Here is a 23,488-nt window from a genome sequence, read left to right on the forward strand (position 1 = left end):
GCTTATAGTGTAAAGTGTTAAAAGGTCTAAGATCTTTTGTTATCATTTTCATATTTGAGGTTTATGTATCTCCCCAGCAAACACACACACACACACACACACACACACACACACACACACACACACACACACACACACACACACACACACACACACACACACACACCGCTCTCTACCGGTCGTTATTTAGTTGTCACAGGTCGGTTTCACTGGCGCATCATCTTTCCTGAGCCTGCTGGTGCCTTAATTGCTGTAATTTGTGTTATGCTTGTAATTTGACACCTGCTTTATCTTACCACCTTCTGCAGTGTCTGGAACATATTATCTAAAACAGTGATCGATGACGAGCTGACATCAGAGTGTGAAAACTCGTCAGATCCATGTGTTCACAGTCGTCTGGCTCCTGAGCGTTTCTCTGCGTTACTTTGACTCTTGTTAGACAGGAAATCTTGCAGTTGAGGCTTTCTAAAGCCTTAATCCAAGCTAATGAAAATACAGTAATTTTCGGTTTTGGATAATTGTACGATAATGAAAATACAATAATGAATTGTACAGTTTAAAACCAATTCACCCATCATTACTTAGCTGTGTCAAAAACAATAGGGAACCTATAAGTGGAAAAAAGAAGGCCATACTCTTAATGTTGAATAATCAGAGAAAATATTAAACCTGAATGAAGAGACGGTAATAAAACATTGAATGGAGATTGTAAATCACAGGAAATACTGTATTTTGTGACAGTGCTTTGAATACTTTTGATGGTTTAGATTTTCTTTAATGAAATTTGGAATTGTTAGTTCTCTCTCCCACATCAGTGATGAGTTTTCCCTCAACTAATTAAAATAACTGCCAGCAACATTGCAAGATTGTTCTTTTAAATGTGAGCAATTCATCATCTGTCGCGGCTGTAGATTATTCAGTGGGAAGTAGTAGTGGAGACTTCCAGTCTTAAGTGTTTGTTTAAATGGCCTAAAAGGTAAGTCCTGTTTCCCGCTGCACCTCTTTGCTCATTATAATTTATCTGTGAAGGTTACATCTCATTTCCCTTCTGGGAACTTTGAGAAAGTGCTGATACGGCGACAAAGTCAAGAGGGAATCCACTTGGGCCATTAGCCTGGGCGAGGAAATAAACTTCCAAATCCATAGAACGAGAGCGTGTGGAGTAATTAAACCGAGCTGTAGCTGTTGCTGTGACTCTGAGGTCTTTGAAAGCTCTCCACAATATTTTCATTTTGGTTTGAATGCCACACAACTGACAAAAGACTGTCTCCTTTTAATGCAAACTTTTTTTTTTTTTTGAGAAATTGCCTCTGAAGTGGAAAGCAACCATAAAGAATCATCGTCAGCAAACCCAGCTGTCACAAATTCTCCAAGATGCTTCATGCAAACTCAGACACCGAGCGCCTTGAGAAACGTACGGAAGTTAGACACCTTTAGGTGGTGCTGGTGGTGAGTTACTGTAGTGCCCAGCCTTGACTCAATACAGCTCTATATAATAGTTTTTGCAATAAAAACATGAGGTATATACATATTGTAGAAGACTGACTGAACAGCAGTAGCTTCTGTTTCCATTCACCATGCTTTGACCATTCAATTGTAGACATTAAAGAAAACTTAGATTAACAAGAACACAAGAAAAAGAGCAAAGTTAATTGGAAGAACAAACATCAAAGCACAAGGACATTTGCATCATCAACTTTAAGTGTTTTTTATCAAAAATCGTATTGTTAACACAATGATAAAAAAAAATATTATCGCATTTCTACGCATTATTGGTGTTTGCTTTCTTTTCAGCTGTTAGTATATTACCGAATGAGTCTGTCTGTAGTTCTAGAAGCTTCTTTCTCTCTGCTGGACCTATAACAAACTGGAAGGCAGTGATTCACTACACCACCTTAAAGCGAGCTCGTCACTTCAGTAGACGTTCTGGTACCTTCATGAGTGTCTTTGGGAAAAGTTTGAAGATTGAGACCTCCAAGAAGCAAATTAAAAACAGCATTTGTGCAAGTTAGAAATGGCATCTTGATAGAGGAGGGCCAGCCATATTATACCAAAAGTGGAAGTTTAGAATATTTACTGAGGTAGTTTTGAAAAGCATTAACTTTCCATAAATGCACTAGTGACTCTTGACTTGATTGGCATCATTCAACATTTCCCATACCAGTTTTATAAACACAGTTCTTCAGTTAGCGTTCTTAAACCCTATTGATCATTTTAGACTCTCAGCGTTTTAAACAACATATACTATATACACACACATCGTACCAAGGGTGATCATAAATGGATTTGATGTAGATGTTTTCTGTAAAGGTTTTTGATGAAGACAACTTTAAATAGGTCAAGCATTTGCACAGTGTATACACAAAAAAATTCATTTATACAGAGACAAATGGATCCACCCAGGATACAAACTTTTTAAAATTTCTTAAGTTACTGTGTTATTAAATTATGGATTAGTTCTTGCTGCCTTTCAAAGAATGTGTACAGAAGTGCTGTCTTATATCATGCCATGGTTACGTATTCTGTTCCAAAAATGGATGATTAAGCCTCTCCGATCATAGCCTATCTTCACGGCCAAAATCTTTCTTTAATAACCTGTGTGAGGAAATACAATTAGTGGACTGTACATCCTCTGAGTCATGATTGACAGACTCATTTTGATTTTGAGATTAGAAGATTAGGCTGGTTCAGCATGACACTGCAAAACTGTTGATCGGTGAATTTGCTTTATATACTTTTATCATATGCCATCTGTTTTCGCTAGTTTCACATATCCTTTTATTTCCTCAAGTGTTTCTAAAATTTCAGTAGGACACAAATATGAATGAATGAAAAACAAACAAGTAACAAAGAAAAACATCCAATAATTAAAGCAAAAACTAGCGATACCTCTCTCCATTTTATATATGACACTAGCTTTACATGTTCGAAAGGGGTCGGAAGAAGTAGAAATTAGTGATTTAAAATATTGTACAATTTTCCGAAAAGGATATGAAATGATCTCTGGGTTCAATGTGGTTATCGTATAATCACTGGAATCCTTTAAAATGCAGTGCAGTACCTGGTTTGGCTTGACGAATGGCGGCATTATGGGCGGCATCCAAAAATGTTTATTAGTGGTATCCTGATTAGTTTCTCCTCTAGATGGAAAAAGTTAACTTTTCTTACAAGCCCACTTCTCCAACCAAAATGTGATTAAAGTTCCACCTGATTGAATTTTAATGACCTTAAGGTGAGTGTACTTTGTTTCCTGAAATAGTTATTTTAATACTTGTTGAGAGAAACTGGGTATATCAAGAAGAACAAGTGGAAAATACCACTCTTATCAAGAAAATGACCTAAGTATTTAATTTAGCTTCTCCTGCTTCTTATTATTCATAAGGATTTTGCATATTTCTGAGTTTGATTAGATTTTAATTTTTTTGGTGTGAGTGTGAGTATTCTATTGAATATGACAATGCTGGTTAGTCATAATATCAATCTCCTCCTGAAGCATATTACATTTAAGTGATTATTCATTCAAGGCAAGGCAGGCAACATATAGATCTAGCTCTACATGTTTCAATGATCCATGGTGTCTTGCCAATTCAACACAAAAGTATGTATAGGCTCTTTCTTGTTTCAGCACTTGTAGCAATTCAAATAATATTGGGACATTTTTGGATAAAAATGTAATTTCGTGTGTTAATGAGAAGTTCAGCTCTGCTCACATCTGTCAAGATACAGGTACTCCACATCCAAACTAATCCAATCAGCACTTGTGGATTTCAATAATGATTGTAGTATATTTCATGTTTTTAACTTTTACTTGGTCATCACCAGCAAGTATTTCAACTCTCTCCTAGATGGACATGTTCGCAGACCTGAATCCCAGGACAGTAATGCTCAAGATGATTCATACAGTGAAAGAATGACAAGAATATAACTCAATAAGTTACCTACTTTCTGGCCCAGTAAGTTACTTATTGAGCTGTTGAATTGTTTCAAAATCTGTTCAGGGACTGGAAAACAATTCAGGATTTTCTATCTCAGTAGCTAAATTCTTGAAGAAAATGTGTGACTTCGGGATTTTTATATCCTCTTTAAAGAAATCATTTTAGATAAAAGGATGATTTTTCCCACTAGAGAGCATTCGGGTGTCTGTCCTGGCCGAAAATCTGAAGAATAGAATTACTGTAGTTACTTTTGTCTAATATAAAATACAATTGAGATACTTTCAAGAAATTATTTACATTGACACCATGTATTCATGCCATGAAGACGGATGAGTGGAAAAGCAAAATGTGGGAAGACGAACTTTAGGAATTGACCATTTTCAGGGTTAACATGTCACACAGCTATCCACTTGAGCTGAGACAGACTAGAACATAGAGCAGCTTTGCTGTAAAAATGTCTTGTAGCTCCCTTTGAGAAATGGCTTGTATTAACTCAAAAACAAGGACATTGTAAGAAGTATTGATCCTCCTATCGATAATGCAAAGATAAGCCACAACGCGGCTGCACCTTATATAGGTAAACAAACATCATTTAAATAAAGACATGACTGTGATTAAGTGGAGAGACTTCAATGGGGGGTAAATGAGAAATACAGATCTATAATTTTGGGCAATTGATCAGAAAACATCGGTCAATACTCTGGAATATATACATGAAATCTAAATTAAAGTAAGGATTGAAAAGAGTTTAATTGAAAAAAAAAACAACCTAGGTACCGTTAATGTATGGAAATATATGCACCTAGATGTGACACACTGTTTTTAGACATAAGTAGCATAAGCAAATACATAATGTCACAGCATGCCACATAAAGTATACAGAGACACAACTATGTGTACAGAACGAATACCCAGAAAAATACATCCTAAAAAGGTTCATTTACACACTGAAGTCACCTCGGTAGTTCAAGTCACACGCGGCAAAGATGTTCTTTGTTGGGTTAATATATTGCTACCGAGCTATGAGGTTTGGCTGAACTTTGTTTGAACTTAGTGCGCACAGATTTAAATAAGCAACACAATTAGACAAACACCAATCTCAGAGATGGGATGAAAAATCCTGAAGGCGGTTATTGTAATTTATGAATGACGGTTCATGGTCATGGGCTGTGATGCCAAGCGTAGGTGCAGATGTAGAAGTAGGAGGAAAGCTAGGAGCTTTATTGAAGATGTAGTCTACAAAAATAACTAGAGTCCAAATTTACTTTGATGAGGAACCAAACCAGGGAGAAAGAACCAGGTCTTAGGAGCTAGATGTCGACAGCCGACACAGGTAACGTGGAAGAACAAAATTCTGTTAATATTAATAATAACTCGTACTTCAGCATAGTGTTCTCCTGTTGGTATGCTTAACAATAGTAAGTGGCCATGGTTGCAGTTTGAACTGTTTTAGCACAAAGCACATGGGCCATTCAATTAGATTTTTAATATTGAACTATATTGGTATGAAGCACCCAAGCAGTACCTTCTTCCAGCTAATCATCCCACCGAGAATTGTAGTGCCATCAGAGGTGATAGAGATTGAGTGAGCAGTCAGGCTTGTGTATTTCTTGTAGCCTCTTCAACCGTAACACTCCCTTATCAACTCTAAATGGTCCTAACTTTTTTTTTACATTCAGACAAACAAATTAAGTATTTCAGTCTGTAAATTGGAGGGTTGCTTTGCAAATCGGTGTTTGAAAGAAGGATCTGTCTGCCAAAGGTCAAGGAAAGCTCTTCTATATTAGTCATGCAGTTGAGAAAGTACTGAACCATTAAAAGCTCTAAAATCATTAAATCTTTCTAAATCTTCCCTTTGATTTCACCCTTTTTTTCTGTAGTCTCCACTGAGGAGCGGGGGCAGTGAGTGGTCACTGTCGGAGCTGGATGTTTTGCTCCTGGCCGGCACCGTCGGCCACACTCTCAGCTTGGCGGCCAGCAGTTTTGTGGAAGAAGAGCATCAAACTTGGTACTTCCTGCTCAACACGCTCTGCCTCATCGTCTTCCAGGACGTCTGCCGCAAGTACTTCAGAGAGCAGAGCGGGCTCGGAGACGATGAAGAGCCCATCCTCCCTTCCAAAGACTGCCATCCCTCTGCTCACCCCAAAGCAGGGATTTACTCGGAAAGATGGCTCGCATTAGCCACGCCGCCCTTCACTCTGCTGTGCTGTAGGCTGCTGCGCTCCCTCAACCAGACCGGGGTGCAATGGGCTCATCTCCCCGATGTCGGACACTGGCTTAACAGGTTGGCTTTACCTAATTCTCACACTTACAGAAACATTGAAAAGTTACGGCTTAGCACTATTTTAAGAAATCGTGTGATGAACATTTTTTCTTGACAAGATATTGACTTTAATACTCAACATTTGTCTTCTCATACTAAATATATGTTTCATTAACACTTCATATTTGAATTCTCAATCAAGTCAGTATGAAGATTACGTTTTTTGCAGCAGATTCTGAAGTGATAATGTGATAGCTTCTTTCCAGATGAGCCTACACTGGAAATATAGTTACTTGCTCCTGGGTTGCTCTTCTCACCAGTTAATTGGGAAGAAAATTGTTGTAATTTTACATTCAGCTGCTTCTAGCTGCAGTTGTTGGTAAGAACACAACACAGAACTAACGTACATGACCACAGCTTTTCTACAGACAGCAACAGTAACATGTTAGCAGGGTTGACCAAGATGGAATGATGATCTTTTAACCTGAAAAGGAAAAGTGTGTTGAGGATATGTTGGTGTGTCTTCAGGTTATATTAGGCCCTCGTTAACATGGTTCTACTCCACCTGTGTGAGTAGATCAACAATAACGACAATGGCGGTGTCCAGAGTGACATGACTCCTCGTCCTTATTCTCCTGGGATTTGGTAGTTTCATAGTTGAGAGTAGTGTTGAGAGTAACGTTTTCCAAAAGTAACGCAGTTACAGTAACTTAATACTATTTGCTGTAATGCAGTAATATAACGCATTACTAATACAACATTTGGTCAAATAATAGTTGTTACAATCTAAGTAACGCGCCATTATTACAAGTTTTAACCTGGTTCCAATTCTCTCTATGGTGTATTCTAAGTTTCTTTTCTAGACAGTATCGTACCAAAGTCAAACGTATGGACCTTATTTTATTTGTGTTGTTTGTTTGCTATGTAAAGTTACCTACGCTGTTTAGTGTATGTGCTTGTTTGTGAAGATTAAGGATTAAATTATTGAAACTGGCTTTGATGGCACTTCTCTTGATGTATGTGATACTATATTTTATATAACACACAGTAAAACTGGCAGGTCTCGTCCTCCAAATGCACTTTTTTCATTGTTGATAAAGCAGAGGTTATGTCCATTCAGTGGAGGACATCTTTGTTCTGTGAGCTTGAATTAAAGGAGAATATATGAAGAGAGACAAACAGATAAAGAGATTGTGTGTCTTGTCATGTCAGCAGATGAGCTTTTACATTAGAGTGGCTCAAACTCTATTGTGTTTCACATGAACAGGCGTAGACTTTGCAGCAGCTCTAGCATAGCTGGCAAGATTCTGATCCTTTGTCTGCTTTTGTAATTCTGATGGTCCTTGAGTCTTAACTGTGTCTATTATATGCTATAGCTTTAGGGGCATAAATAGTCATTATGCTACATCACTTCCACTGAATGTAGAATCCGCTGCAATAAACTACATTTCAGCTATTTAGAATGCCTCCTCATATTTCTGTGGTTATTTTGGTGAAAGTATTTCAAAAGTAATTCAAAAGTAATGTAATGCATTACAATTCAGAGACAGCAATATTCTAATGTAACTAATTATTTTCAAATGACTAACTAACAATATATAATATTTTACCTTTCGGAAGTAACTTGCCCAACACTGTACAAGAGTCACTATTAATCAAAATTCAACTTTGTTGTCTGTCCATACGAATGTCCGTCTGCCTGCCAGTGTTAATGTGTAAAGCATATTGTTCTTTGCATTGTGTGTAGTTTCATTAGAAAAACATTCAATCATCCACCAGTGGTCAAGCATGAAAACTACATTGTTGTCAGTGTTTCCGTTTCCGTGTAAAGGGACCTCGTTTTCAAAACGTTGCAGTGCAAACGCAAAACTCTTCTAAAGCGAAAATGCAGAAACAGTTTCTTTTTTCACTTTAAACGTCATGTAAACAGGGCCTGAATTAAAATAATTTTTTCATTTGCTGTTACCAGTACACCTGACAAATTCACTGGCATGCTTTCACCTTCTAATATGAAGCTCAGTTCTTAATGCTCATAATGTGCTATAATGTCTTTGTATTACTGTGTCGTAAAATTACATTTCATTTAAATAAGGGAACGCCAGCATATTATATCACACATAGCTAGATGATTGGGGTTCATAAAGACATAGATTTATGTCTTCCTTTGTACTGAACACCAAAAATTAGCATTGAAGCTGTAGAGCTGGTACAACACAGATAATGGTTCATGAAGAATGCACACAAAATGAACACATTAAAGATAAAGTGTCATTGGGAATAACATATTATTCCTTTGTCTCTCTAAATGTGAGCAAGATAGGTTGGCAGGTAGGGAGGGAGATTCAGGTATTCAATAAATGATAATTAAAGAGTGTTTTTAATCACATGTATAATTGCTGACTCTATAAAAGCCTGTTTAAAAAATCTTTTCATTGTTTTATCACTTTATGCCTCACAGCCTTTTTATTGAAGCTTATTATCAGTGTGTATTTGCCAACAATGCTCACCTCCTCACCCCACAGCTGGTCACAGGCCTCCCGACTCTTTGCAAGCTGGCATTGTCTCAACCCTTAAATGTCAGCGCTGACATATTATCGCCGTATAAAGCTGATGTAGCAATTGTTTAAGCAGGCAGTAATTTGCTAATAGACTTTACAGATCCAGAACAGCATTAGCATTCCTGTTTCTAGCCACTCAGTGAGTCCAGCATTTGATTTTTGCTTCTTTAGATTCTCCCAACTCCTGCCATAAAGTGAAACAGTGAAAGTCAACCAAATCAGTAAAACTGTGGGCTGTAATTAGCTAAAAGATATCTTTTCTCCTTCCTTGTTTTTGCACCAGTATTGGCTGAACTCCTTTAAATGAAGATACTTGTGATATCAACCATCCACATTGGCTTGTTGATGGCTTTTAGCATGCAGCGAGATGAGGAGAGACTGTTAATAGCAAAAGCTACTTGGGTGATTCAGAATGCGCTTGGCAGACTTACAAAAGCAGACACACCACTTTATGAATGGCAACAACTGGGGCGGTGTGTCTCTTTTTTGTCAATCGACACAAACAGGATGCATGCAGCAAATATACCGATGTTCAGGAGTACCTCTGTTTTCTATTAGGTGCTTGTACCGTTCACTCCCCTGACTCAGTTCTTTTTGGTTTTACCTTGTGACCTGACACAAAGCATTTTAATCTTATTGTGGGAGCTATTCACAGACGGAAAGGCTATTGATCTTCTGTCCTATTGCAGTTTAACCATTTTGGGGGCTTTCAGGGGCGTTAGAAAGCCAGTCTGTACCTGGTGTTACCACCATTTGCCTCCATCAGTGCAACACATCTCCTTCGCATTGAGTTAATCAGGTTGTTGATTGGTTTCCTGTGGAATGTTGGTTCACTCCCCAGGCATGGCCTGCGACTTCAACAGCTTCTTCTTGGAGTATGAACTCTCCTACCGAAAAAGCTTTTTTTTCAGCAGCTGGCTGACGTCACAGCCGGACTTCTTATTCTTATCAGAGTATGCAGGGGCCTTAACACAGATTTAAACACATTTGTAAACAATGTTTGAGAAAAAGAAGCCTTTTGTGTGCATAGAAAAAGTCGTAGCTCTTTGAGTTCAGCTCATGACAAATGGGAGCAAAAAAAAAAACAGTGCTGCGTTTATATTTTTGTTGAGTGTTAGTGTTACCTACCAAAGTCACAAGTTCATTCCTGTTCTCAGAGGAAGATGAGATATTGGATCTCTCTGTAGGGGCTGAAGTGAAGCTGACTGACTGTAACTTGTTGCAGTAGTACCAGTAACAGCTCAGTAACAGGAGTGATTTGGTCGTTACAGGCATGTTAAGACAACACCAGTCTTTTTTTTTTTCCCGACACTGAAGCATTTCAAATGGTTTTTCTGGCTGAGAAGCTGACAGGACCTCAATTTAGAATTTTTGTAGAAGAGTTTCAAGAGGAGGAAGATAGCAGCCTTCTGCCAATAGCTCAGACTGTAAGAAAACTGTGAATTCTCACAAAAACCGTGACAGCCTTGGAGCCATTGGTATTCTGACAACAGCTCGGGCCAGTGGGATTATAGTTTGTTCTTTAACATGCACCACATTGTGGAATAGAGATGTGGATCCTGACCTTTTCCCTGTCCAGTGTTGCCCTTTCTTCCTACCTCCACTGCCTGTTTCTGGGATAATGAGATCTAGGTAGCGTTACGCCTCATCTTGTCTCAAAGAGACCCACTTCCACTGCTGTCTAATCCAGCTAATGACTAAATACATCGCCGCTATTCAACTTTGATATGTCCTTTGAGGTCTTATTATTTCCTGTCTGAGCTCAGAGTGGCGTAATTTCAAACTGCATGCAGCCTTAAACCCGGGAACAATCGAAGATTCAAGTCTTTTAAAGTTTAAACCTGTGTTGGAGAATATGACGGTTTCATCTCATCAATATGTTGAATTTAATGTTACAGCTTTGGTTTTTTTTTCCCCTAAATTAACCGAAAACAGCTGCATTCATTCTTGCACATATTTTACAGTATGTTTATCTTGAGGGCTGAGTGAAAAGATCTTGTTGATTTCTGTTTATTTGTAGTGTAATCAATCAGATCTGCGAGACAGTTTCAGTCGTCAATTGTATTAAATGTGTGATGCAACGCCACCAATTAAAGACGATATCTGGATTTGACACATTGGTGGTGCTTAGGAGACACCTGCTGTGTATGTATTTCTATTGGATGCAATATTAAAAAAAACACCTTTAAGAGCAGTAGTAATCAGTCATTATTAGGGAAAAGGTGAATTTGATGTTGAAACACTTCAATCGTTGATACAATCATTTTTGGCAGTAATCAAGAGTTACATGAACAACAAGCCCACACAAGACTGGAGAAATACTTTTTTTTTTTTTTTTTTTAATTCAAGGGGTCTTTAAAAATGAGATACATTGGAAAAACATTCTTGCCAACACATTAAATTTAAATGAACTTCTGTACAAAGAGCCTCTTCGTATCAGACGGCAGGTCATGACTCTTTGTTTGTCTTTTTTTTCCCCCCAGCTCAGAGCACAAGATGGTCCTCTCCCTGCTGTCTGCCTTCTGTCTGGTTCTCATCTACCTCCTGGTTCAAAGACGCTGCTCGTGGGTCTCCAAGGTTGCCCTTGCCCTCGGACTTCTGGGGGTCTACAGCTACCGGGCAGCTGTGGGCAATGTCCTGTTTCCCTGGCAACACACCGGTCGAACTACGTCCAAGTAAGTTCCCGTGAAGCCCGGGTCTAGCCGTGTGATTTCATTAACATAACTGTTGACAAACTGCGGTCCCCTGACAGGGACTTCAGTTAAAGTGCGGCTGTACCGGCTCCTCATTGCCATGCAGATGAGCATGTAGGCTCATCTGGGACAAACACTCGGGCCTCCTCACAAACTGTGATGTTGATGGACCGCTTTTCCTTTTAATTGTAGTCTTATTATTGTCACATCTAGCATTAGTTAATCTCCATCCCTCAGTCTTCATAAGGTTCAACAGTGTCTTCAATTAATTGCCCTGAAGAAGCATGACGCGATCTATAGGGGCTGGCTTAAGTCAGCAGCCAGCAGGAGTTTGCAGCAGTATCGACAGGTCTTTTCTCCTTGTGTCTGGCACAGGCACAGGCACAGCCCCTCCCACCCCTCCTGTCTTGTGTAACTGATGAAATCAAACCCACATTTCCACAGCACAGAGCAGTGAGCCAGCTAATTGGGGCAGTGACTATAGCAGTAATATATAACCATGGAAAATAGTGGAGGTATTTGTAGTTTTATTTACCCTTTGTCTTCTAGATTGTATTAATGAAATACAAAACCTGGAACTCTCCAACGGTGGGCAGCAAAACGTTTCTTGAAAAACACATTGAAGTACAACAATTTGTTGTCAGCTGTTTCAAAATTCCCAGTAGGGAACTGAAGGGAACTTTCTTGGATACACTGAGAAACATTCTGTGTTTAGATGTAAAAATAAATAAATGCTGAATTTATTTTTAAGACATGAATAGGTTAATTGAAGTTAATGTGCTAAAGTCCTATTGTTTCTATGGCTAGATTTGATGTGATGCAACTCTCTTAAAATACATTTTTCTCAATAACATAGTTATACATAATATAATCTTTGTTTATGAATTGTGTCGTAACTATAACCTTTAGAATTGGTGGTCATTTTAATGTGTTTGTGCAGTTTTAAGTAAAATGCTTTCTAAACTAGGCTCCTTTTTAAACCATGTAATATCTGACAATCTTTCGATATTACAGGGTGTTCATGATAGCTCTGATATGTACATGTTAGAAATGTGTGGCACACAAGTAAATCAAGATGATCGTACTGCCGTAGTCATAGAGATCACTTTAATGACTACTATTCTTGTCTTTGTAGTGTTTTTTATTTTTTTATTTCTATATATAATATGTGATGTCTAAGTAACATTATGAGAATGTATCAGTGGCTTCATTTTCACTCTGTGTATTGATCTAATTCAGGCATTTTCAAAGTGTTGGAGGAGAGTGTGATGCCCCCTTAGCCCCCCAAATCTCATCCAACACCTGCTTTGTCTCACACTAAGCGGTTATTTCCAGTGTATTTGACTTTGAAATGCTGAGGTGTCAAACATATTTCAGTTCAGGAACTATACATGATGAAAAATTCTACAATTTCACAAAACCAAACTTACCATGAGAAATGACTACAATCTCAACATAAAGCCCATTTTAATGAAACCTTCTGGTTCAAAATAGTGAAATGTCAAAAGAAAAAACTATATATAGCTGTTGATTTATGAATGTTTTTACAATCTCACCCGGACAACATGACTTTGAGGCGAGTTTGATAACGGCTTTGACCTACAGGCCTTATGTTTGAAACCCCAGTTCTATCAAATTCCATATTATAGGACATTATTATGAATGCCTGCTGAGCACAATAGACACTTTTATGTGTTTGAGTTATTGTTTTGCACTAGAGCTTATTTGATAATTTCAATTCAAATCCATCACATTTAAAATAAGTTCAGTTCTAAAATAATATGTTTTATAAGAATAATTAATACATTAACCCTCCGCCTATTTCTTTTTAATGAAGATTTCTTATCAAACCTAAAAGCAAAATTATGCTGGACACAGGATCCCTATAATCTGGAGGTTTTTCCCGCTGCTGCACCCCCCTGGGCCACCCCACGCTGTGAAGTCTGCTGGGTTAATTGGTATGTGAACATGTAAAATTAAGCTCATGTTTGGGCAGGAGAAATCCATTTAGAAGAAAGCATGAAATCAAGAATGATTGACCTGCTTCAGCTGGCCACAAAGCACTTAGCATTGTTAGTCACATTCATTCTTCGGTGGGGATTTCAGTGTCCTGCTCAAGGACACTTCAACAAACGAAGAGGTGGAGATTGTAGATCAAACCTGCAACCTTGTGATTGAAAGTCTATCAACTGAGCAGGCTGATTGAATGCTTCTGGTCTTGTATTGTTTATGGTATCAGCGGGTATAAATACATGACCACATCCTGAGGGAACAGTCTGATGAGTTAAACCTAAACCGTGCTGGAGGTACCAGCAGTCTTAAATTTAAAAGTAAAGTCTATACTGAAGCATCGATTCCTTGACTCGGGCCCCACTTCAGTTGACAAGACGGCCCACCATGTCAAACTAATTCACATATCAAGATCGGATCAAATTGCTGGCCGAGTCGAGATAACAAGAACGAGAACGCACTCTTGGAGGCATTTGGACTGAAATGGAAATGACTGCAGAGATTCAACATCCAGACACGTTGCCTTCAACTGTACTGCCTAATAAGGAAGATAGAATTTATTTTATTTTATTTTATTTTATTTATTTTTTTTTTAGTTTGGCAGCGTTCTAGTCATCTTATCTCAGCTCAAAAATGGCTCCTCAGGTGCTTTTGCTGTCATTAAAAGCTAATTTTGAGAAGAGTTCTGATTGCACAAACCTGCACATGTCGAAACCCTTTGGGTGCGTCCCTCAGGGAAAGAAACTTCAGTGCTAGACTCACAATTCCTTATCAAACATACTAGGTGCATAATCACATTCACTTTACATGATTAAAGAGTTTATCTGGGGCCAACCCTTCAGTGTCCAGAGCATTTGGGATGTTTTGTGCCTCTTTATGCTCATTCTGCATATTGAATCATCAAGTTAATTTAGTATTCTTGAAGAAAGATGCTTTTGTGTTGCATATTACGGAGCTTTTGTCTAATAGTCGTTTAAATAGGGAGGAACTTGGGGATGGTGTTGCACCTACCTGTGGTAATTTTTCATTCTGCCTGGCACAGTCATCCACTACTAACCCCTGCCAGAAAATAATAAGTGCTCAGGTCTGCACACAGTTCTCCTGTCTTCCTCTCCTGACCTCCGCTCATCCAGCACCACAACCTGGCCTTCCCTCACCTCTCCTCCTCTCCTTGGCCGTCTCTTCTACCTGCTCACCTAATTAAAAGCTGGACCTCTCACCCTTACCCGAACAAAGACACCTGACAAAAGCCAAGCAGGGATACTGGCTCCTTTTGACGAACTGAATGATTGACAGGATGACGGTTTGTCACACTTCAACCCACTGGTCACTACTGAACTTGTGCTCAAGGACTTATTTTAGATTTATTTCCACAGTGTTGATTCTTTGCCTTAACTAAAATATATAGTTTTGTGTTAGGATTTATGTCTTCTAGTTTTACTTCAGTGTTCGACTTCGGTCCACTAAACCAGAGGTGCCACACTGATTTTAGTCCAGACGATACATGTAGCCCAATTTGATCTCTAGTGCAATAAAAATAACCTTAATGGAACATTTTCTTAGTTTTAGGGCAAAGTGGTACAAGTACATTCTGAACATTTTATTAAATGTCTTTCCATAAGACATGAACAACTTGGAAATTAACAATAATAAGTGCAGTTTCAACAGTATGCAATTTTTAATGATTGGACTAAAATATTGTTCCATTTAATGCTATTGATCAATTTACTTCTTGCTTCATTTGGCTATCCAAATGAACAATGAAAAAGTTCATATCTTCTCCTCAGACTAAAGGTCTACATATACTATGAGCAGAGACAAGTATTTGTTGGATATTTTCTTGCGTGGTGTCTGACAACTGTGATTGGTCAGAAGTTTAAAGTGGGCTTGATTCATGTATAAAAGCTAAAGGCTCATTTATGTTGGACATACGCACAACAACAGACTTCAAATGGTATAAGCAACACCGTTTTCACACTTCCATGCATTCCATGCCTTGGAATGAGCATTTGGCAGTTGATCCTCTGGAGGGTATTGCTCTTAACAAGCATATATTCATTATACCAAGAAAAGGAGTAGAGTTCCTTTTTAGAAACCAGAAAGACGTCCGCGATAATAACGACGATACGATGAAGCTCTAATGTTGAGAATGCAAAAGATGCCCAGTCGGAGGCAACATTGCAGGTATTGGTGATCTGTGTGTTCTTTAAATGCCTGGAGGTATCACACCGCCGCTCTTTGAATACTTCTACCGTGTATTGGATATTAATCTCAGCTGGCTACCGTCCTCCAGAAGACGGACAAAAATATGGACGAGATGAATGCGGAGTACTCACAGAAGGCTTCATGTGTGTCTTTGTGTATCGAACATTGAGCCTTGGCATGCTGCTCACATTTATACTTCATCCAGGAGTTCTGCACTTTAATTTCTTGTGATGTAGGAAATATCCTGGCCAGGACTAACTTTGCTCTTGCAGCCTTTGTAATCTACTATAAAGTTGTTAAATATACTTAAGTATTGATCTCTTTTTGTGGATTTTGTCTCTGCATTTAACTTCTCCCAGGGTTTTGCAAACTTCATGACCAAAGGAGTCAATTTTCCACCAAATAAAATTTGCAAACCATGTTACTTATCTTATTAAAAAAAAAAAAAAATAGATTTAAAAATGTATAAAAAACTATACATATTAAAACAGATGTATTCATGAAGTGGCGTCAGTACAGTTTGAATATGTTTCATCACCGTTTTAGCTTTTGGAGCAAATTTTTCTTAGATTTTTCCTCTTTTATTTCATGAATTTTCCAGCTTTAGTTATTTTGTGCATCTTGGCTATTTTAGCCACTTTAGATATTTAGCTGATTATAGCTGCTGTGAGTTTCTTAATGGTTATAGCACTTTTTGTTATACTGCTATTTAAAAATTTTTACTTTTTACCCCAGTTTTCTTTGTTTCCTTCTTTTATCCTTTTTCTTTTTGTCTTTTTGTCCATTTCTGGCAATTCCAGCTATTCTGGCTGTTTTTAGGCAGTATTCTCTTTAGCAATTTTTATTCTGGAGATTTAACCATTTTTGAAAATCAGTGTGGTATGGCAATAAAGTAAAAATGAAAGCGAGATTTGTGAAAAAAATTATTTTGTGAAAGCTTCGGGGAGCTGCTACAGAGGCACTGAAGAGGCACATGCAGCTCCAGAGTTGTCGGTTGAACACCTCTGATCTATCCAATTCATCTTTAACCTTAACTACTCATACTGGGAAGGCTGAAGCCCGGGGTCAGGGGCCTTGCTTAGGTACCCACAGTGATAATTTGTTAGCAGTGGGATTCAATCTGGCAAACCTCCAATCCTACGTCTGCCTCTCTATCCACTATGCCATCACTGCCGCTGCATGTTTTCACAGATTCACCCTCAAATTTGCTGTAATGCTGCTTTTCTTTCAGCACTGCATCATTGATCTCTCCGAAGCCGCAGGCCAGTTGGCTTTATGTTTGCCACTCCAAACTCTATAAGCAACAATAACAAAAATGCTCTAATAACACAGAGCAGTACATACTTGCACAGGTTCAATGAAATAGGAGCAATCGCACAACAATCAACTTATCTGTTGTAGACTAATATAATACATGTCACTCATTGCTCTGTATAGGGGTGTTTATTTTAGATATGTAACAAAAAGATGCTTTGTTTGAATCGTTTTGGTATTTCCAAAGAACTAATTCATGAAATGTATGCCTCTTGTAGATTCAGTGTCTGAACAGCCGTGCCCACAAATGGAAAAAATAATCTTGAGTTTTTTACATCAGATTTTTTTTTCTCTTCACGCTGCTCTGTGCATGTAAAAGAGAACAACTCTGTTTAATGACCCCCTTTTCAAGTCTGCTTGTCTTTAGTCAGAATGTGCGTTTTATCAGAGTAAAGCCCCCCCCAGTAACTCCCTGGTTCCCTCCTCGCCTTCCCTTTGTGCCAACTGCCTAATTGCACTGTTGCATCTTTCAAAAATGGCTAATGGGGTTGAGGACAGCCAACGCTCCTCAGTTTTAACCGCTCAAAGATTACACGTTGATTGATGTGGCTGTGGATACAGTTTTGTCTTTTTTTTTTTCTTTGTGCTGCACCCTGGCTCCCTGTGCACACCCACCCTTCCTTATGGCAGCGTGAGATGTGCACCTAAAAATAGGCGACTGGCAGGCAAAGTCGTTTGACAGGGCAAGTTTTGTACTTGGCATAATTTGTAGTTACCTGGATATTGAGCAATCACTGATGAATACCTGAGACTGACAACATAAAAATAACAAAAAAAACATAAAGAAAACTGCAATAAAGGGACCATAAAAGACAAGGCAAATGACGATTTTTTGAATGCTTCTTTGGGAAGTAGCTCAACATCAAAGCAGCCGGCTGATTGCCAAACCTGTCTCAGGCTGTGCACATCACAGCCAAAGTTTTCCTGAATAGTCACCCCCGGCTCTGCACCGATGGTGCATTCTTGCCAAACATAAAGGAGCATATGTATTCTTTACGTTCATAGTGTGTATCTGTGTGTCACCCATTTCATCGTGTACTGCTTGATGTGGAGAGGAGCTGTTGTGCAGTTATTCAATTTAAAAATATTCATGCATACCGAACCCGTTTTAAAATGGAAATGTATTCCAACTCGTCTCAAAACACCTGTGAACCTTTGCCACACACACTCTTGACACCCAAATAGAATTCAGTGTTATTACCCAAGAGGTAAACCGTCCTATAACCCTTCTGCAAAGTCAGTTCAGAGTTAGCGCAACGTGTCAATGGTCACATCTAACAAATTATTATCCTCTGCTGGCTGGTAGACGATGTGACAGCAAACTGATGTTTCAAAATTTAACATCAAGCAGAATGACTGTTAATTAGCATAAATGAACAGTTCATTATAATCTACTTTTGTGCATTTTGTGCACTTTCTGCCATGTCACTGAAGGTGATTAATGTTGTTCGTTTCTCGGAAAGCCAACCAGACGAAAGCCAACGACAAAAGAATTGCCTGAGGGAAAACGGCCTTTGAGACTGTTTGGACAGACGTAATTTCATTCACTGCGAACTTAACATACATGAATGTTTGATACCTGTGGAGAAATTAGCAAACAAATCTTCACTTTGAAGGTTAAATATGTTTAGCTGTTCTATAAAAAGAATAATTTATTGGAAAGGAAAACCAGAGCAATTCTTTTGGCTGTTGAAGAAAGTTGAAGAAAGAAAGATGTAAAGATCTGGTGGGTTCTTGTATAATTAGATGTTTTTCTTTCCTCCCTAAACATTGGTGTCTAGTTTGGCAGATAGGGTAAACAGTTCTTTGAGAAATAAGAGACCGTTTCTTTTTGCGTTGGCTGTTTATTTATCATCTTGGCAAAAAACAAAGAAAACATGTTACAAGTTTGGAAAAATACACAAGGAGGAAACAAGGCAGAGAAAGCTGAAAGTATTTCTCTATTTCATCCTCCTTCCACCTGTTCTACCTTCTCTCCATCACTTTCTTCTGCCACTTGCAGCCTCCTCCTGAGCGTTCCTCTTAGCTTTCTTCACCTTGGACGAGGAGCTGAGTGCTTTCAGCTGTAGGTTCCTGTCCACGAGGACCTTGGTGTCCAGTTTGGACCTCTCCTCTGTTCCTCTGACTTGTTGAAGCAGCTCCTCTCTCTGCCTGAAGCTCTCCTCCTTCAATCTGACCTTGTCCTCCAGTTTGTTCATCCATTCAGCTTCCATCTCATGAAGCTGGAGTGGAAATTGTGAAGAGGGTCATTGAGTTCATCTTAAAACAGCTCGCTGTCATCTGCAACTTGTCATTTCAAACAGTAAAGACCCAGAAAAAAATGTAAATAGCTACAGTTGTGCAAAATGGTGGAATTAAAATGAAACAAATGAACGAAACTGGATCGCGAGCTTGATGAGCTTGGCCTGATTATCCAGGTTCATCTGGGTCAGTGCCGGCTTTTTACGCCTGTGTTCCTCTTTCAGACAGGGGATCTCTGCTGCCACCTTCTCCTTCTCGGTCTTCTGGGGTGATTTGAGGCTTCTCCTTTAAGTCTTTTGCCACAGGAGCGTCTTTGAGCAGGTGGTCTTTGTCCACTGGGAGGCCATCAGCTGTTGTTGGGCCTCCAAAGCTATCACCTGACTTTCCTTCTCCTGGTCTAGACTGGTGAGGTGCTGTACTAAATAGATGATCTCTGCATTTTGAGCAATGCTGAGATCGCGATAATAGAAGAGCGCCTCGCACAGGGACTTAATTCTGAGTCAAGTCTGCTTCCCTGCGAGGGCTTAATTTTCAAAATTTTGCAGGTGGCGCTGTTGAACCATTTTGTCAGTCACATGTGTATTACTGTTACGTCTTTCAGCTGATCCAGCTCACTCTTTAGGACTTCCCAGTAGCCGGTAGTTTTTTAGGCGGCTTCAGTAGTTCTTTGGTGTGGCATGACTGGCCGTCCTGTTTTCATCTTTTATTTTATTATTTTTCTTCTTCATGTTTCTTTTTTTTTCTTAGCCCGATGTCGGTACTGGTTCAGCGGCCCTATACAGGGTTGGACCATTGCCGCACCTGTTTGTTTGTTTGGCCGGGCAGTCACGCCCACCTTTATGATAGACTTTTCCTGTTTCCCTGTTTGTTCTTTTTTAGGGACAGGTGGATAAGGGTTTTCTTGTAAAAACCAAGAAACTACCAAAGAAAGTTGAAAGTAAACTGTGTAAAAAATTATTCTTTTGCATCCCGTGTCCTGAAGTCTGTTCCCTCCCTCGTTGGGTTGTAACAATTACCCTCAAATGAGTGTTATGTGAGTGCAAAGTTTCATCCGGTTTTGTCTACAGTGTCCAATCTTCTGAGGAATTCCATTAGGGTCCTATGCACCCTTGGTTCTCGGACCCTAATTAAACACACAACGACATATGCATCAATACTTACAGGCATATATTTCCATCAGTCCTAAACTACAAACGACAACGTATAATCTTTAGCTCACTACAATGCTGTGTGACTACTTGTCTCTGACTGAGCTATGACAACCCAAGAAAGTCGAAAAAACTCAAACTAAAAACTCAAAGTCAAACCTAATAGACTATTGATGTTATCACATTACAAAGCTTGCCTATACCGGGCAGAACAGATGTTCACTCTGCAAGTGCAATTTTTCCACTCAGTCCCAGCTGAATTTCAATAGTTTCCACTTCATAGTGCTCAGTTTGATCCCTTCAAAAGACCAGAGCTCAGATACCTTCTCCTCCTCCTCTTCCTCCTTCTCCATCCCCTCCTCCTCCTCCTCCTCCTCCTCTGGTGTCAGCTTCAGAGCGCTCCTCTGGCAGTGAATTACTTGTTTTGCCTGATTCTCTGTAAGTGTTAGCCTGATGCAGGTGATTGATGAAGTGGGGATACACCAAACATGCTAAGGGGATTGGACACAGACTTACCTTTTCTTATTCACTTCGCTGGAGCTCCAGCGCTTGTTTCCAAGGTAACATGAGATCCGGGCAGCTCTGCAGCTTGACAGGATACTATTTTCTGTCCACTGTTAGTGCTATTAAGGTTTCAAAACGCAGCAAATAAGATAAGATTGATTCAGCTGGGTGTGACTCAAAGTCATGCAATGTGAAGGGATGCTCCCAGGATTTAAAAACCCTGAAAACTATTCAGTTTGACTACTTTTTCCCCCTGTAATTTTAAATATTCATGAATATAGAGGCAACAATCAAAAGTAAACATCCCATGGTGTTATTGATAAAGAGTTTAATTTGATGCTCTTCTGCAGAGCTGGTGTGAGAATATTCCATTACGGGTGCCTGGCAACACAAAACAACAATACAAGGACTTTTTCATTAAAATAGTGACCCTTTCTGATTCTTCATGTATTCTATGAATATATCAACAATCCCGCAGTGCACCTTAGACTCCGTTTATTGCTATGTTTTTGAGAACGGAACTACTTGGTATCTCTTGTAAAGAAATAACTTCATATTCAACAATCAACCTTCGTATACATGCAAAACAATGAGAAGAACTAAGACAAAAAAACAAAAACTATTGAAATAATCATTTAAAATCACTGAGTAACCGATACGCAGGTAGTACTGCTCTTGTTGTCGCTTCAAATGGTTGTATACATCAAATCGTAAGTCTGTTTAACCCTTCTTACAAACTTTGTTCAACTTAAAGTCACACGGGGGCTGGACAGGTCACCATCTATCACAGTGCTGCTGCTGCACATGTGATCCACTGCCGTAGTAAATATTTCTTCTGCGCATACACGAATCGATGGACAATTACAACAATCGCGGCCTCCAGAATGTCTCGACTCCCAGTCCATATTCTCCGGGGACTAGTTTAATAGTTGACAGTCACTCGGAATAACAGTCCAACTTCGTCGTATGTCCGTAAAAATGTTCTCCCATTGTTCATGTTTATTGTGTATTGTTGCTTGCATATTTTTGATTACAAAAGCAAACCACCATCCCAATTCCTGGCTGGCCTGCTAACTACATAGTTTTCAAAATGTTGCCGTGTAAATGCGAAACTTTGATGAAACAAAAGCGAAAAAATTATGCGTCTTCACTTGAAACGTTGTCGTGTAAAAATGTCCTAATTTGACCTACTGATCATGTGTTTGTGTCGTGATTGTAAGTCGTATCTAGAAAGGCCTACGGATGTCCAGGGAGAATATTGAAACTCCACACAGAAACACTCGTCACACAAACCCAGACTCGAGCTAGGCTCTATGTAGGGACAGCGCTATGGGACTGTGCAGTTACCTTTTTTTTGATGTATAAAAGAGCAGTGATCAGTGCATGCCTGGTGTGTGAAGCAGAAAAATGAATAAGGAAATCCAATCTGGTGGGCCTGTAACAGACTCAGAGACTGGACAGATGCTGGACAGATGCTTTTTAAATACTACAAGTTTATCCATCTCCCTGGAAAAAGTCAAAATAAATTAGTCAGATTGTCACTCAGTTGTATCCTGCTTCCAGTAGTAAGACAGTTGAGTTTTTTGTCTTCAAGCCAGTTAAGTTCTACCACCCCTGTAGACTCTTGTGTCACTGATCCTAACCCTTGGTTAAAACTCAGTATTGAGGATGATGATAATCTGAATTTTACTGGCTAGAGCAAACTTTCTAAACATGGTTAAAATCCCCCACAGTGAGGATCCGATCAAAAGCACTAAATACCTTGATCAACATCTATTAAAAAGAAGAAAAATAAATGGTGTTTTGTATACAGGTACAGCAGAGATGACTTGGGTGATCTGAGCACATCTTTGAGCAGAGTTATTTTCCGTGTAGGCTCACATGGCAAGATAAACTTTGATCCATTGATTAATGAAAATACTGAGCCTGCAGTATTGCTGTATCTGCTTTAATTAATGTGTAATGCCCTGTTTGGCTCATTAATCTGATCGGGGCTCCCTCGGTTGTCACAATTTTTTTGGTATGTTTCCAAGTCGAGCTCCCAAATCCTCAAGATCATTTCGACAAATATCATGCAACAAGTAGCCAAATGCTTCCTCAGCATTGTTCTTAATGAATGTGCTGCTCAGGGAAACACAGCTGGGCAACACTTCCATATATTTGCTTCTTATTTGTTACTGTGGTTTACTTTGCGGTTTGAAAAAGTTGGAGGCAAAAAAACACTTCATTTCAAAGTCACAATGAATCTGATGAGGGTTGATACCACTCACGGTCAATAACAATAACTTCACTTTGCTGACTATAGCTCTTTTGCATACTGCCACTACCGAACACCAAACTTTTATAAAAGTTATCATTTAGAAAAAATATTCGCCATGAGACTTTTTTGCATATTAAACAGGCTTTCAGCAAGCTTGGAGGTTTCCTTTGTCAAACCACAACTTTATATTGATGTTTATTCAGCTGCACTTCCACTCATAATCTAGAGTATTTTTTGGCCCAGACAGTCACTTCCAAATTAACTAAAAGGTTTCTTGAGCTAATTGTTATCTGTTTTCTCAGCGAAGACTGGTGTATGTTCTGCAAATGAGTCCACTGGCCTGTCTTTTCACTTTTT

At 39.0% G+C, this 23,488-nt stretch overlaps 1 protein-coding gene across 1 annotated transcript in view; it reads left to right on the plus strand.

Moving 5' to 3' along the window:
* Nucleotides 1-23,488, plus strand: part of pigg (phosphatidylinositol glycan anchor biosynthesis class G (EMM blood group)) — an 88,587-nt gene that overhangs the window by 43,049 nt on the left and 22,050 nt on the right. The window contains exons 9-10 of the mRNA XM_080466115.1: nucleotides 5,816-6,219; nucleotides 11,240-11,431. Of these exons, the coding sequence (XP_080322241.1) occupies nucleotides 5,816-6,219; nucleotides 11,240-11,431 (596 nt within the window). The remainder of the gene's footprint in view (nucleotides 1-5,815; nucleotides 6,220-11,239; nucleotides 11,432-23,488) is intronic.

This window comes from Lipophrys pholis, assembly GCF_963383615.2.
Source record: "Lipophrys pholis genome assembly, chromosome: 6".
Taxonomy (NCBI): Eukaryota; Metazoa; Chordata; class Actinopteri; order Blenniiformes; family Blenniidae; genus Lipophrys; species Lipophrys pholis.